This window comes from Macaca mulatta, chromosome 3 (assembly GCF_049350105.2).
Source record: "Macaca mulatta isolate MMU2019108-1 chromosome 3, T2T-MMU8v2.0, whole genome shotgun sequence".
Classification (NCBI taxonomy): Eukaryota; Metazoa; Chordata; class Mammalia; order Primates; family Cercopithecidae; genus Macaca; species Macaca mulatta.
The window spans coordinates 7,532,923-7,545,466 of record NC_133408.1 but is presented as its reverse complement, the minus strand read 5'-3'; the positions used below and the strand labels follow the sequence as shown (position 1 = coordinate 7,545,466).

At 44.5% G+C, this 12,544-nt stretch overlaps 1 protein-coding gene across 1 annotated transcript in view; it reads left to right on the top strand.

Moving 5' to 3' along the window:
- PCP4 (Purkinje cell protein 4) overlaps positions 1-11,046 on the top strand; it is a 61,952-nt gene extending 50,906 nt beyond the window's left edge. The window contains exon 3 of the mRNA XM_028845319.2: positions 10,638-11,046. Within this exon, the coding sequence (XP_028701152.1) occupies positions 10,638-10,765 (128 nt within the window). The 3' untranslated portion in view covers positions 10,766-11,046. The remainder of the gene's footprint in view (positions 1-10,637) is intronic.
- The last annotated feature ends 1,498 nt before the right edge of the window (positions 11,047-12,544 follow it).

The window sequence follows — 12,544 nt, the reverse complement described above, 5'->3', positions numbered from 1 at the left end:
GTGTGATACGATATGTGTGGTTGGTGTGGTGTGTTTGTGTGTGGTGTGTGTAGTGTGTGTTTGTGTGCTATGTGTTTAGTGTGGTGTGAGTGTGTGGGGTATGGTGTGTGTGTGGTGTGTGTGTGTAGTGTGTATTTGATGTGTGATGTAGTGTGATGTGTGTGTGTAGGGTGTGTGTGTGATGTGTGTATGTGGTCTGTGTGTGGGATGTTTGTGTGTGTGTGGTGTGTGTGGTATAGTGTGTTTGATGTGTGATGTGGCGTGATGTGTGTGGGTGTGTGTTTATGTGTGGTGTGTTTGTGTGTGATACGATATGTGTGGTTGGTGTGGTGTGTGTGGTGTGTTTGTGTGTGATGTGTGTTTGTGTGCTATGTGTCTGGTGTGGTGTGAGTGTGTGGGGTATGGTGTGTGTGTGGTGTGTGTGTGGGGTATGTATTTGATGTGTGATGTGTGTGGTGTGTGTGTGTAGGTATGTGTGTGTGGTATGTGTGTGTAGGGTGTGTTTGTGTGTGTGATGTGTGTATGTGTTTGGTCTATGTGTGGGATGTTTGTGTGTGTGTGGTGTGTGCGGTATAGTGTTTGATGTGTGATGTGGCGTGATGTGTGTGGGTGTGTGTTTATGTGTGGTGTGTTTGTGTGTGATACGATATGTGTGGTTGGTGTGTGTGTGGTGTGTTTGTGGTGTGTGTGTTGTGTGTTTGCTATGTGTTTGGTGTGGTGTGAGTGTGTGGGGTATGGTGTGTGTGTGGTGTGTGTGTGTATGTGGTGTGTATTTGATGTGTGATGTGGTGTGATGTGTGTGTGTGTGGTATGTGTGTGGTGTGTGTGTGCAGTGTGTGGTGTGTTTGTGTATGTGGTATGATATGTGTGTTTGATGTGGTGTATGTGTGGTGTGTTTGTGTGTGTGTGGTGTGTGATGTGTGATGGGTGTGGATGTGTGGGTCTGTGGTGTGTGTGTGTTATGTTGTATGTGTGCGTGTCCGTGTGTTAAAAGTAAAAGCTGCTGTCATGACTTATTGATGGTTCCTCCAATGACCTTACCATGATGACCTGAGAAATGATCTTTCATCATTGTCAACTGGGAAACAAATAGATTTGAGGGTTTCCTTTCCCAAGTTTAGGGGTTAATATATTTTTGAATTGTGCTGTGTTTCAAACTTTTTATCCTTTCTGGGACTGTTGCAGGATCCATGAATAGCTCTGTCATGCCCTAGGTGAATTTTCATGTTCATTAATTTCCTAGGAATTTATGTTAATTATTTGAAGCCTGCCACTTAGATTGTGAACGCACAGATGAAGACCATTTTTCTGGAAGTGCTATTTCCCACCATCCGTGAGGAGCCCTGGTTGTCGCCCCCATCTTGGTTGGTGTCACTGTGGGGCTGTGCTCCTCCCAGGATGACTCCTTGGCAGAAGCCCCACCTGACAACCTTACCTCACACTTGCCAGCGGCCTGCTTTGCTCTTTGAATCTCTGAAATTCTATTACTGAGTTGTGCATTTACCTTTCCATTTGTTTTCCTGGGGAAGGAGGGGACTAGGTTTGTTCTCTGCTCTCTCCCAGCCCCCAGGACAGGGACGGCTCTCTCAGACCACTCGCCGAAAGCATGAATTTGCTATAGTTCCCCCAGACTGCCTGGTAAGCCAGCAGATTTTGCAAGCTGGTTGACTGTGTTATGTGTTTAGACTTGGACCATCCAAGAGATGCTTTTCCCCCAGAGCTATATTAACTGGTCCATAAAGAAGTCTATCAACTTGGTCTACATCTAAGGAGATGAAGTAGCATAACACCATAGAATGAAAACAAGATTTGGAACAAGACCCGGATCCCAAGTCAGGCTTGGCCAGTCTTCACAACGTGATCTTAAGCGAGGCCATTCTAGAATGAGGATGATGAATGTTTCCTGCAGCTCTCATAAATGACTACGTAAGTCCAAACTACAGGCTACAGAAGCCCAAATTCTCCATGTAAAATAGAGAATCATAATATATAGATTCTTTATAATGTAAAGCTACTTTAAAACCTATGAAGCCCCCCAATTAGGTCAGGTGCTGTTATAGGCTGAATCGTGTCGTCTCCCCACCCAAATTAATATGTGGAAGCTCTAACCTCCAGTACTCCAGGGTGTCACTGCATTTGGAGATGGTTAAAGAGATGGTTAATTGATTAATGTTAAATTAATGTCCTCGCGTGGTGAGGACACAGCAAAAAACGTGGCCATCTGCAAGCCATGGAGAGAGGCCTCAGGAGACACCACACCTACCAACACCTTCATCTCCAACTTCTGGCCTCCAGAACTGTGGGAAAATAAATTCCTGTTGGTGAAGCCATCTAGTCTCTGGTATTTTGTTATGGCAGCCTGAGCAAACTAATACTCTTCTCGACAAGTATCTGCTGATGGACTATGGGACTGATGTGAGAACCTCTGCTGCAGCACCAAACTCTGTTTTATCAGAATAGATAAATGCAAGTGGAATTCTAGTTTATCAAAGCATTTTTCTGTTCTTTGGATTTTCATGACAATACCAGAGACTTAAAAAAATAGAGACAGGATCTCGTTATGTTGCCCAGGCTGGTATCAAACTCCTGGGCTCAAGTGACCCTCCTACCTTGGCCTCCCAAAGTACTGGAATTACAGGTGTGAGTCACCGTGCCTGGCCCAGAGACTCATAATATTCATTTGGGATTGTCTACAACTGGTAGTGTAATAGTTCCTAACCTTTATATTTATGATTCTCTATTTTACATTTGCCCATCAAATGATCTATAAAAGAAAATCTACTTGAGTATATGAGGGAGGATCTATTTAATGCTCAGGAAGGAGTGGTTTTTATTGCCATTCCATCTTTAAGAAGGGCTACCTGAGCTTTCTCTTATGACATAATAAAACATAATTGCACAGGCCACCTTCTATTCAGTTTCTGTGGGGAAAAGGCAGTATTTCAGGAAAGTAGCATAAGAAATGTCTATACTAGTGCAAAGTTTAAACTTGAATAGGACTGTTTTGCTTCCTAGTGGAGGTTGTGGCAGAACTGAATCAGGGGACGTTCCAAGCCTCAGGGAGCATCATTTCTTCATTATTCAATGACAATTGGCAGAGCTCTGTGTCAGGTCCTGGTGGTTTAATGAGGTTTCTGCTCAGAGGGAAAAGCCTCATTGCTTGGAGCCATTTTGCAGCTACACGCTTTGTTGAGAAAGGGCAATGTGACAGGTAGACAGGTAAAGGACAGGTAGCTACATAATGTAGCAGTTCAAGTAACTGCCCAGCCTGATAGATTTTGATTGTCACTTCCTTTGAGGTGAGATCTTGCAGGTGATGGACTGGGCTGAAGTCTGAAGGGCTTGTGAGGAATAATGGCCCTCCAGGCACACAGGACGTTGAATCGTGGGGCCGTTTTTTTTTTTTTTTATTTTTTTTATTTTTTTTTTTTTTTAAGCAAAAACTCTTTATTTTTAAGAAAAAGGTACGATTTCTCATTTTCTATTCTTGGCATACATTTTAACTGTTTCTGATGAAACCCAAACCTCCTGAACCCATTTTGGTGTTATTCAAAATTTAAACTTCTTCTATATTTGGATTAAAATATCTGTTCACAAATGAGCTGTGCAAATGGATCACTTTTTTTTTTTTTACTGCAAACTTTCTTTGAATAAATTAAACAGCATAACACCAACATTTCCTCTATAATCAACTGTGATACTAGCTATACATTTTTTAAAATTATTTTTTATTATTATACTTTAAGTTCTAGGGTACATGTGCATAACGTGCAGGTTTGTTACATATGTATACTTGTGCCATGTTGCTGTGTTGCACCCATCAACTCGTCAGCACCCATCAACTCGTCATTTACATCAGGTATAACTCCCAATGCAATCCCTCCCCCCTCCCCCCTCCCCATGATAGGCCCCGGTGTGTGATGTTCCCCTTCCCGAGTCCAAGTGATCTCATTGTTCAGTTCCCACCTATGAGTGAGAACATGCGGTGTTTGGTTTTCTGTTCTTGGGATAGTTTGCTAAGAATGATGGTTTCCAGCTGCATCCATGTCCCTACAAAGGACACAAACTCATCCTTTTTTATGGCTGCATAGTATTCCATGGTGTATATGTGCCAGATTTTCTTAATCCAGTCTGTCACTGATGGACATTTGGGTTGATTCCAAGTCTTTGCTATTGTGAATAGTGCCGCAATAAACATACGTGTGCATGTGTCTTTATAGCAGCATGATTTATAATCCTTTGGGTATATACCCAGTAATGGGATGGCTGGGTCATATGGTACATCTAGTTCTAGATCCTTGAGGAATCGCCATACTGTTTTCCATAATGGTTGAACTAGTTTACAATCCCACCAACAGTGTAAAAGTGTTCCTATTTCTCCACATCCTCTCCAGCACCTGTTGTTTCCTGACTTTTTAATGATCGCCATTCTAACTGGTGTGAGATGGTATCTCATTGTGGTTTTGATTTGCATTTCTCTGATGGCCAGTCAATCTTCCTAGAGGAAGGCCGAGACGGGTGGATCACAAGGTCAGGAGATCGAGACCATCCTGGCTAACATGGTGAAACCCCATCTCTACTAAAAAATACAAAAAACTAGCCGGGCGAGGTGACGGGCGCCTGTAGTCCCAGCTACTCGGGAGGCTGAGGCAGGAGAATGGCATGAACCCGGGAGGCGGAGCTTGCAGTGAGCTGAGATCCGGCCACTGCACTCCAGCCTGGGCGACAGAGCAAGACTCCGTCTCAGAAAAAAAAAAAAAACCCTAGAGGAAAACCTAGGTAGTACCATTCAGGACATAGGCAGGGGCCGTTTTTTTGAGCTATAATGATCAGTAAGTCGGGTTTCCCCTCGCCTTCTGGTGGAGTTGGAATTGCTGTTCTCTTACATCAAATCTGCTAATTGGCATGAATATCCTCTTGACTGTTCTGTAATCAGCTTGAGAATTTCAGAATGTCTGGGCAGAGTGGGAAAAGGTCGAATTCCAGGACCTGAGGCAAATACAAGCAATGACAACTGTGAAGCCCTGGACGGCTTACAAGGTATTTTGGTGAAATACTTCTTAAAAGGAAAAGCCATGGACAAATCAAATGTAGTGGAGTTAAACAAAAGAATGATTCCAGAATTAGGCGTCTCTCTGACCCAGAACAGGTTCTCAGAACTCCAGCCTGCCACGTGGTTAGGCAGCTTTCACGGGCAGAAAGCAGACAGGAGGCACCGAGGTAGTTTAACTGGTTACAGAGCAGCATTTTGCCCTGTTGGAGTAAGTTGCCCACCTGTGATTGACTGAAAATGGGCTGCTGTGATTGATGGATACCTCACTGTTTGTTGACCAGAGCGCACCTGTACAGTACTCCTGAGTTAGACTTCTAGTTAGTTTTTGTACTAAGGAAGATTGTATTTTTATTTGAGGATCGGAGTATGGAGGCATCCTCAGGCCAATTGTAATTTAGTCTAACCTGCTGCTTGCTCAGGCTGAAAAGCCACCATTGAGACTGGGTGTGGCCAAAGTGATGTTCCAGTACAGGTGGCAGAATCCTACGTGCAAATGTCAGGGAGAGGCCACCCAGTCCAGACCCAAGCCTTCAGACATCTGTGTGAAGGAGCAAGTGGAAATATGACAGAAATGATTGTACTGCAATCTGGACATGACAATGGCATTCATTTCGATCGTACCACTCATTTAGATGCCCTGCTCCCACCTGGACACAGAAGCTCTGAAAAGGCCTCTAGGCCACTAGGAGGGCATGGTGCGTGTCCTCGTAGCTAAGGAGAATGTCCTTCTGCATTGTCCAAGCTTTACAGTGACTTGACTTGTGAATTGTGGACTGTATGGGTCGGCAGAGGGAGGTCTCTATTTTGAACACATTCTTTTTTGAGACGGAGTCTTGCTCTGTCCCCCAGCCTGGAGTGCAGTGGTGTGATCTTGGCTCACTGCAAGCTCCGCCTCCCAGGTTCACGCCTTTCTCCTGCCTCAGCCTCCCGAGTAGTTGGGACTACAGGTGCCTGCCACCACGCCTGGCTAATTATTTGTATTTTTAGTAGAGACGGGGTTTCACCGTGTTAGCCAGGGTGGTCTTGATCTCCTGATCTTGTGATCCGCCCGCCTCAGCCTCCCAAAGTGCTGGGATTACAGGTGTGAGCCACCGCACACGGCCAAACAAATTTTAAGGATATTCTTTCTGCCTTGTATTTCTGGGCTGGGGCCATCTTGCAACAAGCCCAGCAAACAGCTGACCACGATGGCCCTGTGGGCATCCATGATGGAAAGTGCTCTCTTCCTCCCTGGATTAGGGCCTGAGTGATCCATGAATCACACCGCTGAGCAGACACAGACACCCTGAGGCTGGAGGGCCACCTTACTGCCCACGTCCCCTTCACTGGCCTTTGCAGCTGTGGCCATGCCATGCCCAGTACAGTGTGGCCTGTTCTTTAAGGTACCATCGAGTGTTGATCTGAACATAAACCTAACACTGGGAGCCAGGTAGCACAGGCTTTTGTTTTCTAGATGAGAAAACTGAGCACCAGAGAAGCTAAGAACCTTTTCCAGAGTCACAGAGTAGTCAGAGGCAATTCCCAAATTCAGATTTTACCCGGACTCCACAGCCCTGCTTCTGCCGGGTACCTCACTCCGTGCGGGGAGTATCTAAGTGTGAGGAGAGAGGCAGCCTCTCATCCCCAAGGAGACTGAGGGCTTTGGCTGCTGGGACACAAGGCCTGTGCTTTTTGTTTTTGTTTTTGTTTGAGACAGGTCTCACTCTGTTGCCCAGGCTGGAGTGCCCGGGACTGATGGGGCTGGGGAGGCTCCTCACGGGGCCACCCTGCTCCTGTGGTCTTGTCACTATCACTGGGGTCATTCTTGGGGAACCTTGGCAGGCTCCAAGACCCTGAAGAGTGGTTCTGGGCCTGGCTGTGGTCCCTTCCCTTACTCTCCTCCCCAACCCTCGTGCCTTCTGAATCTGGGGTATTTAGAACTGCACTTTCCTGACTTCCAGAGCCACAGGCCATTTGTATTGAACCCTGTGCCTGTGCCGCCGAGTCTAATTGGTTGTCCCTTCTCCACTGCAGTCGGGTGCCCCGTTCTCTTCCTTACACACTCCTGGCTGGCTCAGTGGAAGGAACTCCTGTCACTCCTCTAACAGCATCTGACCCTCCCCCGGGACTGGCCTATCTGAAGTATACACAGAAAGTAGCAATTCCTTAAATGTCAGTGGTTTCTTCATTAAACAATGTAATGTTTTTCAAAAGAGGAATCAGTGTACCACTTGTGGCTGAGATATTAGTTTAAGATATAAGTGCAAAATTGATTTTTGTGACCTGTCCTCACTGTTTCATTATGCATTTCCTTAATATACATAATTTTCGGAGTCTTCATTTGTCATTTGTCAAAAAATAATATTGCCACTTTCTTCCATTATTATAAAAGAGGAAAGATGAATCAGGCCCTTTTAAAACTTCAGATTGCAGCAGCATTTTAAATTTGAAAGAGTAACTTCCCCTCCTCCTTGGAATCAGAGTGAATTTTTCCCCTTTGCACTCACTGTACAGTCGATGCAAGGATTCCTCTGGGAGTAGGAGGATTTGGGACTATAAACCATCTTATGAAAAATGACAATTCCTAGTGCTGTAGATGCTTCCTAACCAAGGATGTTATTGGTACTAAAGGGTTTATTGCCATCAGCACAAACACTGAAGCCATTTGCATTTTGGGCTTGCTAGACACTTGCCCTCCAGTTCCGGGCTCATGTGATAACATTAATTAACCACTTTTAAAGCAGCTACTTGAGCCACAGGAAACTTTTACTTCCCCCAGTGATCCTATCCCTTATGGTTCTCCAAAGAAAGGGCCCTGGCAATGTAGAAGACAATGTGAATAGCTACCTGGAGTGTGAGAAACAGTTCCACTTGTCTCTCTATCATTTGGGCTGTCGTGGATTAAAAAGGAAGTGCCCCCCTCCCCTGCCTCTGAAATATTCTGAAGCATTGGTGCACTCAACATCTCTGCTTTTATGAGCATTGGCAGCAAGTTTGAAATAGAAGACAACAGTTCTCTGATTTGGGTCATGGCTGCATCAGTCCTACAAGGCTTCCAAAGCCAGAGCTGACATTCCCTCCTGTTAGGTGAGGGTATAATTGAAGGGCTCCTTCATATTATACCAGGTAGAAGCTGCTTAGGTGCTAGGAAAATTGAGAGGAGGCTGCTTACGGATCTGCAGAGGAAATGTTACCCAACCAGATGCATCTGAAATAAGTGCTGATTCTCATCTATCTATTCCCATTCTATCTGTATCTATCTATCATCTACTTATGTTTGTATGTATGTATGTATGTATGTAGGTATCTATCATCTACTTATGTATACATGTATGCATGTATCTAAGTATCTATCAATCCATCCACCTATCTATCCATCTATCTATGTTCATCTGTCTGTCTATGTATCTATCTATGTATCTATCTGTGTATCTATCTATGTATCTATGTATCTATGTATCTATGTATCTATCTATCTATCTATCTAATCTATCCATCCATGTATCTATCTATCTATCTATCTATCTATCTATCTATCTATCTATCTATCTATCTATCTATGTATCTATCTATCTATCTATCTATCTATCTATGTATCTATCTATCTATCTATCTATGTATCTATCTATCTATCTATCTATCTATCTATCTATCTATCTATCTATCTATCTAATCTATCCATCCATGTATCTATCTATCTGTCTGTCTGTCTGTCTGTCTGTCTGTCTATCTATCTATCTATCTATCTATCTATCTATCTATCTATCGATCCTATCTATCATCTTCTATATCTATCTATCTTTCTATCATCTTCTATATCTATCATCTACTTATGTATATATGTATGTGTCTAAGTATCCATCCATCCACCTATTGATCCATCTATCTGTCTATCCATCTATCTATCTATCTATCTATCTATCTATCTATCTATCTATCTATCTATCTTCTATCTACATCTATTTATCTATCTACTATCTATCTATCTATCTATCTGTCTGTCTGTCTGTCTGTCTGTCTGTCTGTCTATTGCAAGCAGGAGAATAGGCAGGCCTTACCTGAAATCCTCAAGGAACCCCAGCTTCCTCCACCCTCTCCGATAGAGCTGGTGCCTGAACATTATTATGCAAAGTCCCTAAACAAGGTAGTGGATGATGAACTCAGGCTGCCTGCAGATAGTCAGGAATAGAGCCCGTGTCCTGCTCCCTGGCTAGGGCTTTTCCTCTGCCTCAGAATGCCCCCAGTTCTCCCATCTCCAAGCTGGTTGTGCTCCTCACAGGGTTGGCCTCCTCTGCTCTAGGTACAAGCCCAGGGTGGCAGCGAGGTTCTTGGTCCAAGTCCCAGGAGAGGTGAGTTCTGTCCCCAGTTCTGGCTCGAGGTAACTCCAAGGCCTCCTTTGTCCTTGGATCTCAATTCTGGCTACACCTGAGAGCCTTTTTAAAAAGTGTAGATGTCTGGCCTCCCCGCAGGGACACGGATTTCTCAACATCAATCTTGCTCTTAGGAGCACCCTTCCCACTGCAGCTGGGCAAGGAGGAAGCCTGGAGTTTGGGGTGGGACCCTCATGCCTGTATTTAAAAAAGAAAGAAAAAGAAAAAGGATGCCTTTGATGAATCTGATGTCTAGTCTTCATTAGACTACAGGCATTTATTATTTTATTTTAGTTTTTTATTTCCATAGGTGTTTGGGGAGCAGGTGGTGTTTGCTTACATGAGTAAGTTTTTCAGTGGTGCTTTGTAAGATTTTGATGCACCCATCACCCAAGCAGCATACACTATACAGTCTACGTCCATACCACCCTGAACACGCTGGGTCTGATCAGACTGAAGGCCTTTGAAAGACATTTACCTTCCACGACTGAAGAATTTTATTGATTTATTTGTTTTTCCTTCTTGGCTGCACTGGCCCTGTGCTGTAGTAAGGTACACAGCACAGAGGCCCAAGCCTTTGCTCCCTCCTCCACCCCCTGCTTTATATCCTGTCACCGTGCAAATTGGTGAAATCCCTCCACCTTAGCAAGCCATTTGCCAAGCCTACCTCACAGGAACAAGAATGTAAGCTTTGTGAAAGTTCAGTCGAACTATGAAGATCAAATGGTGTCATCCCATCTTGACGATGATAAAAATGGAAGCCCTGATTGCAATAAGCAAATCTTCCCTGAGAATGACACATAGAATTACACATGGAAACTCAGTGTACGACTTTGCTAACTCAGTAGCTGTGAATATCAGCTACCATTGGGCCAATGTCTTAGCAATATTTAAATGGTACCTATGTAAGATAGCAAGTGAAAGTAACAGCACAGCCAATATTAAAACCATATATCAAGATGGTCATTGAGAACAGAAAATCATGTGCAGAAAGTACATGAAGTGTTGAGACTGTGTCCTTGAGTTTTATTGTCCTGCTCAGGTGGTAGATTCTGAGCTCTGTCAAAACAGTCCACTGGATTTTACTTTGCAAATGAGCTCTTGTGCTGGGGTGTAAGTCAAGCCCCTGTGTGTGCCCCAAGGTGGACTCCCTGGCTTCACTTATCTAGTGGGGCTGTCTGCTTTCCTATTTTCAGCTCAGTGACTGCCTTCTGTTTGTGTTTGTCTTGCTACAGATGGACAGAAGAAAGTTCAAGAAGAATTTGACATTGACATGGATGCACCAGAGACAGAACGTGCAGCGGTGGCCATTCAGTCTCAGTTCAGAAAATTCCAGAAGAAGAAGGCTGGGTCTCAGTCCTAGCGGGAGAGCCCCCTCCTATTCCACCTGAAAACACCAAACTCAACCATTATCTGTCAAGAAATTAAACGAACAACACCCTAGAGAGAAGTCATCCACACACAATCCACACACGCACAGCAAACCTCCAATGCATGTACAGAAACCTGTGATATTTAGACCCTTGTAGGAAGGTATAGACAATGGAATTGTGAGTAGCTTAATCTCTATGTTTCTCTCCATTTTCATTCCTCCTGCAACTATTTTCCTTGATGTTGTAATAAAATGAAGTTAAGATGAGTGAATTCAAGTGTCTGCCTTTCTCTCTCTCTTTATTTTACCCGACGTTAGAGATGACTGTGAGACACGTGTCTATTTCCTCCTTCTCTTAGGAGTCAGAGACGTAACACGTTGTCTTCTGTTAGGAGCTTTTTTGCTGGGAGTGAGAGATCCATTTTCAGCCATGCCTGCCTCATTCGGAGAGTCCTAAGTGCTGGCTGGCGATGGCAATATATTTTCTTCTTATCATGGGAATAGAGCCCTGCATCCTCGGGTGCCGAAGACTCAGAAGTTTCCCTGGGGAATTATGACTGATCCAGGAGAATAAAACGGGAGAAGGTGATGCGTATGTGTTTGGAGCGTCCCCAGATTTACTCAGCAGACCCATTTCAGATCTCCAAAGGGGACACCCTAGCCTGTGAGAGGCCATTCTGCGGCTTACCTGCAGTACTCTGCACCTGTGTGACTCCAGGGTACTGGCACCTTCTCCAGACTCCCCAACTTCCTCCATGCTGTGATTTGCCACCTGGTAGGGTTATTTATTACAACCTGTAATTTAGAGAAGCTATCAGGCTTCTCTTCCGCTCCATTTTCTCCCCCTGCAAACCTTGCAGGTAAACTGTTCTGCAAATCCCAAAGTGGTTTTGTAGGCACTGAGGAGAGGTCCATCACACGGAGAGGACCTCGCCGTCACTGATTCGGGAACCAGTTGGTTGGGTGGGTACCTGCCTTGGGAGGCACTTGTGGTTTTTGTTTGAACTTTTCCACATGATAACGTGATGTGTAAGTCACATCTCATCTTCAACTTCCTGAGATGCTTGAGATGCTCCATGACTGCTCTTGTATACTGTGGCACATTGCATGTCTTTCCTTTGCCAGCTCCTTAACCAAGGGTCAAGGTGGAGCATGAAGAATAATGGGAAAAGGGGCAAGGGATGACGCCATGTGTGTGCATGGGTGTGTGGATGTAAGGGATGGTGAGTGAGGCATGGGTAGGGCACTGACTGCAGGTGGACGTGCTGCTGTTCCTGCAGCAGGGCCCCATTTATTGTCGGGAGGGCACAGGTTGAGAAACACTGGCATGCTTGGGTGATTTACTGTCTCAAAAATCCCTCTGAAAATGTGCATATTTTCTTGTGTAAGGAAACCTCTCCTGCCAGATAATTCCCTGTGGTTGTTAGAGACAGGGAAAACTCATAGACTCTGATCAATTTCCAATCATCAGAGAGCTAAATAGGATACTTTGGCCCTAACAACCAGTGAGGGCTCTGAGGGACTCCTGATGTTGGGGTCCCTACTGAAAAGAGGAACACAGGCTGAGGGGACACTCCAGGAAAAGCTTCCTGAGATACAGGGGTATGAATGCCAAAGAAATCAGATGAGTCTCGATGTAGTCTTCTTTGGCATTCCCTTAAGCTACCAATGTAAAGTAAGCCAGGAACAAAACAAACACTTACAAATTTTGGATCAATTTCACCACACCTTATACTTCAAGCACCCCCATCCTCTGAATATTTCACATAA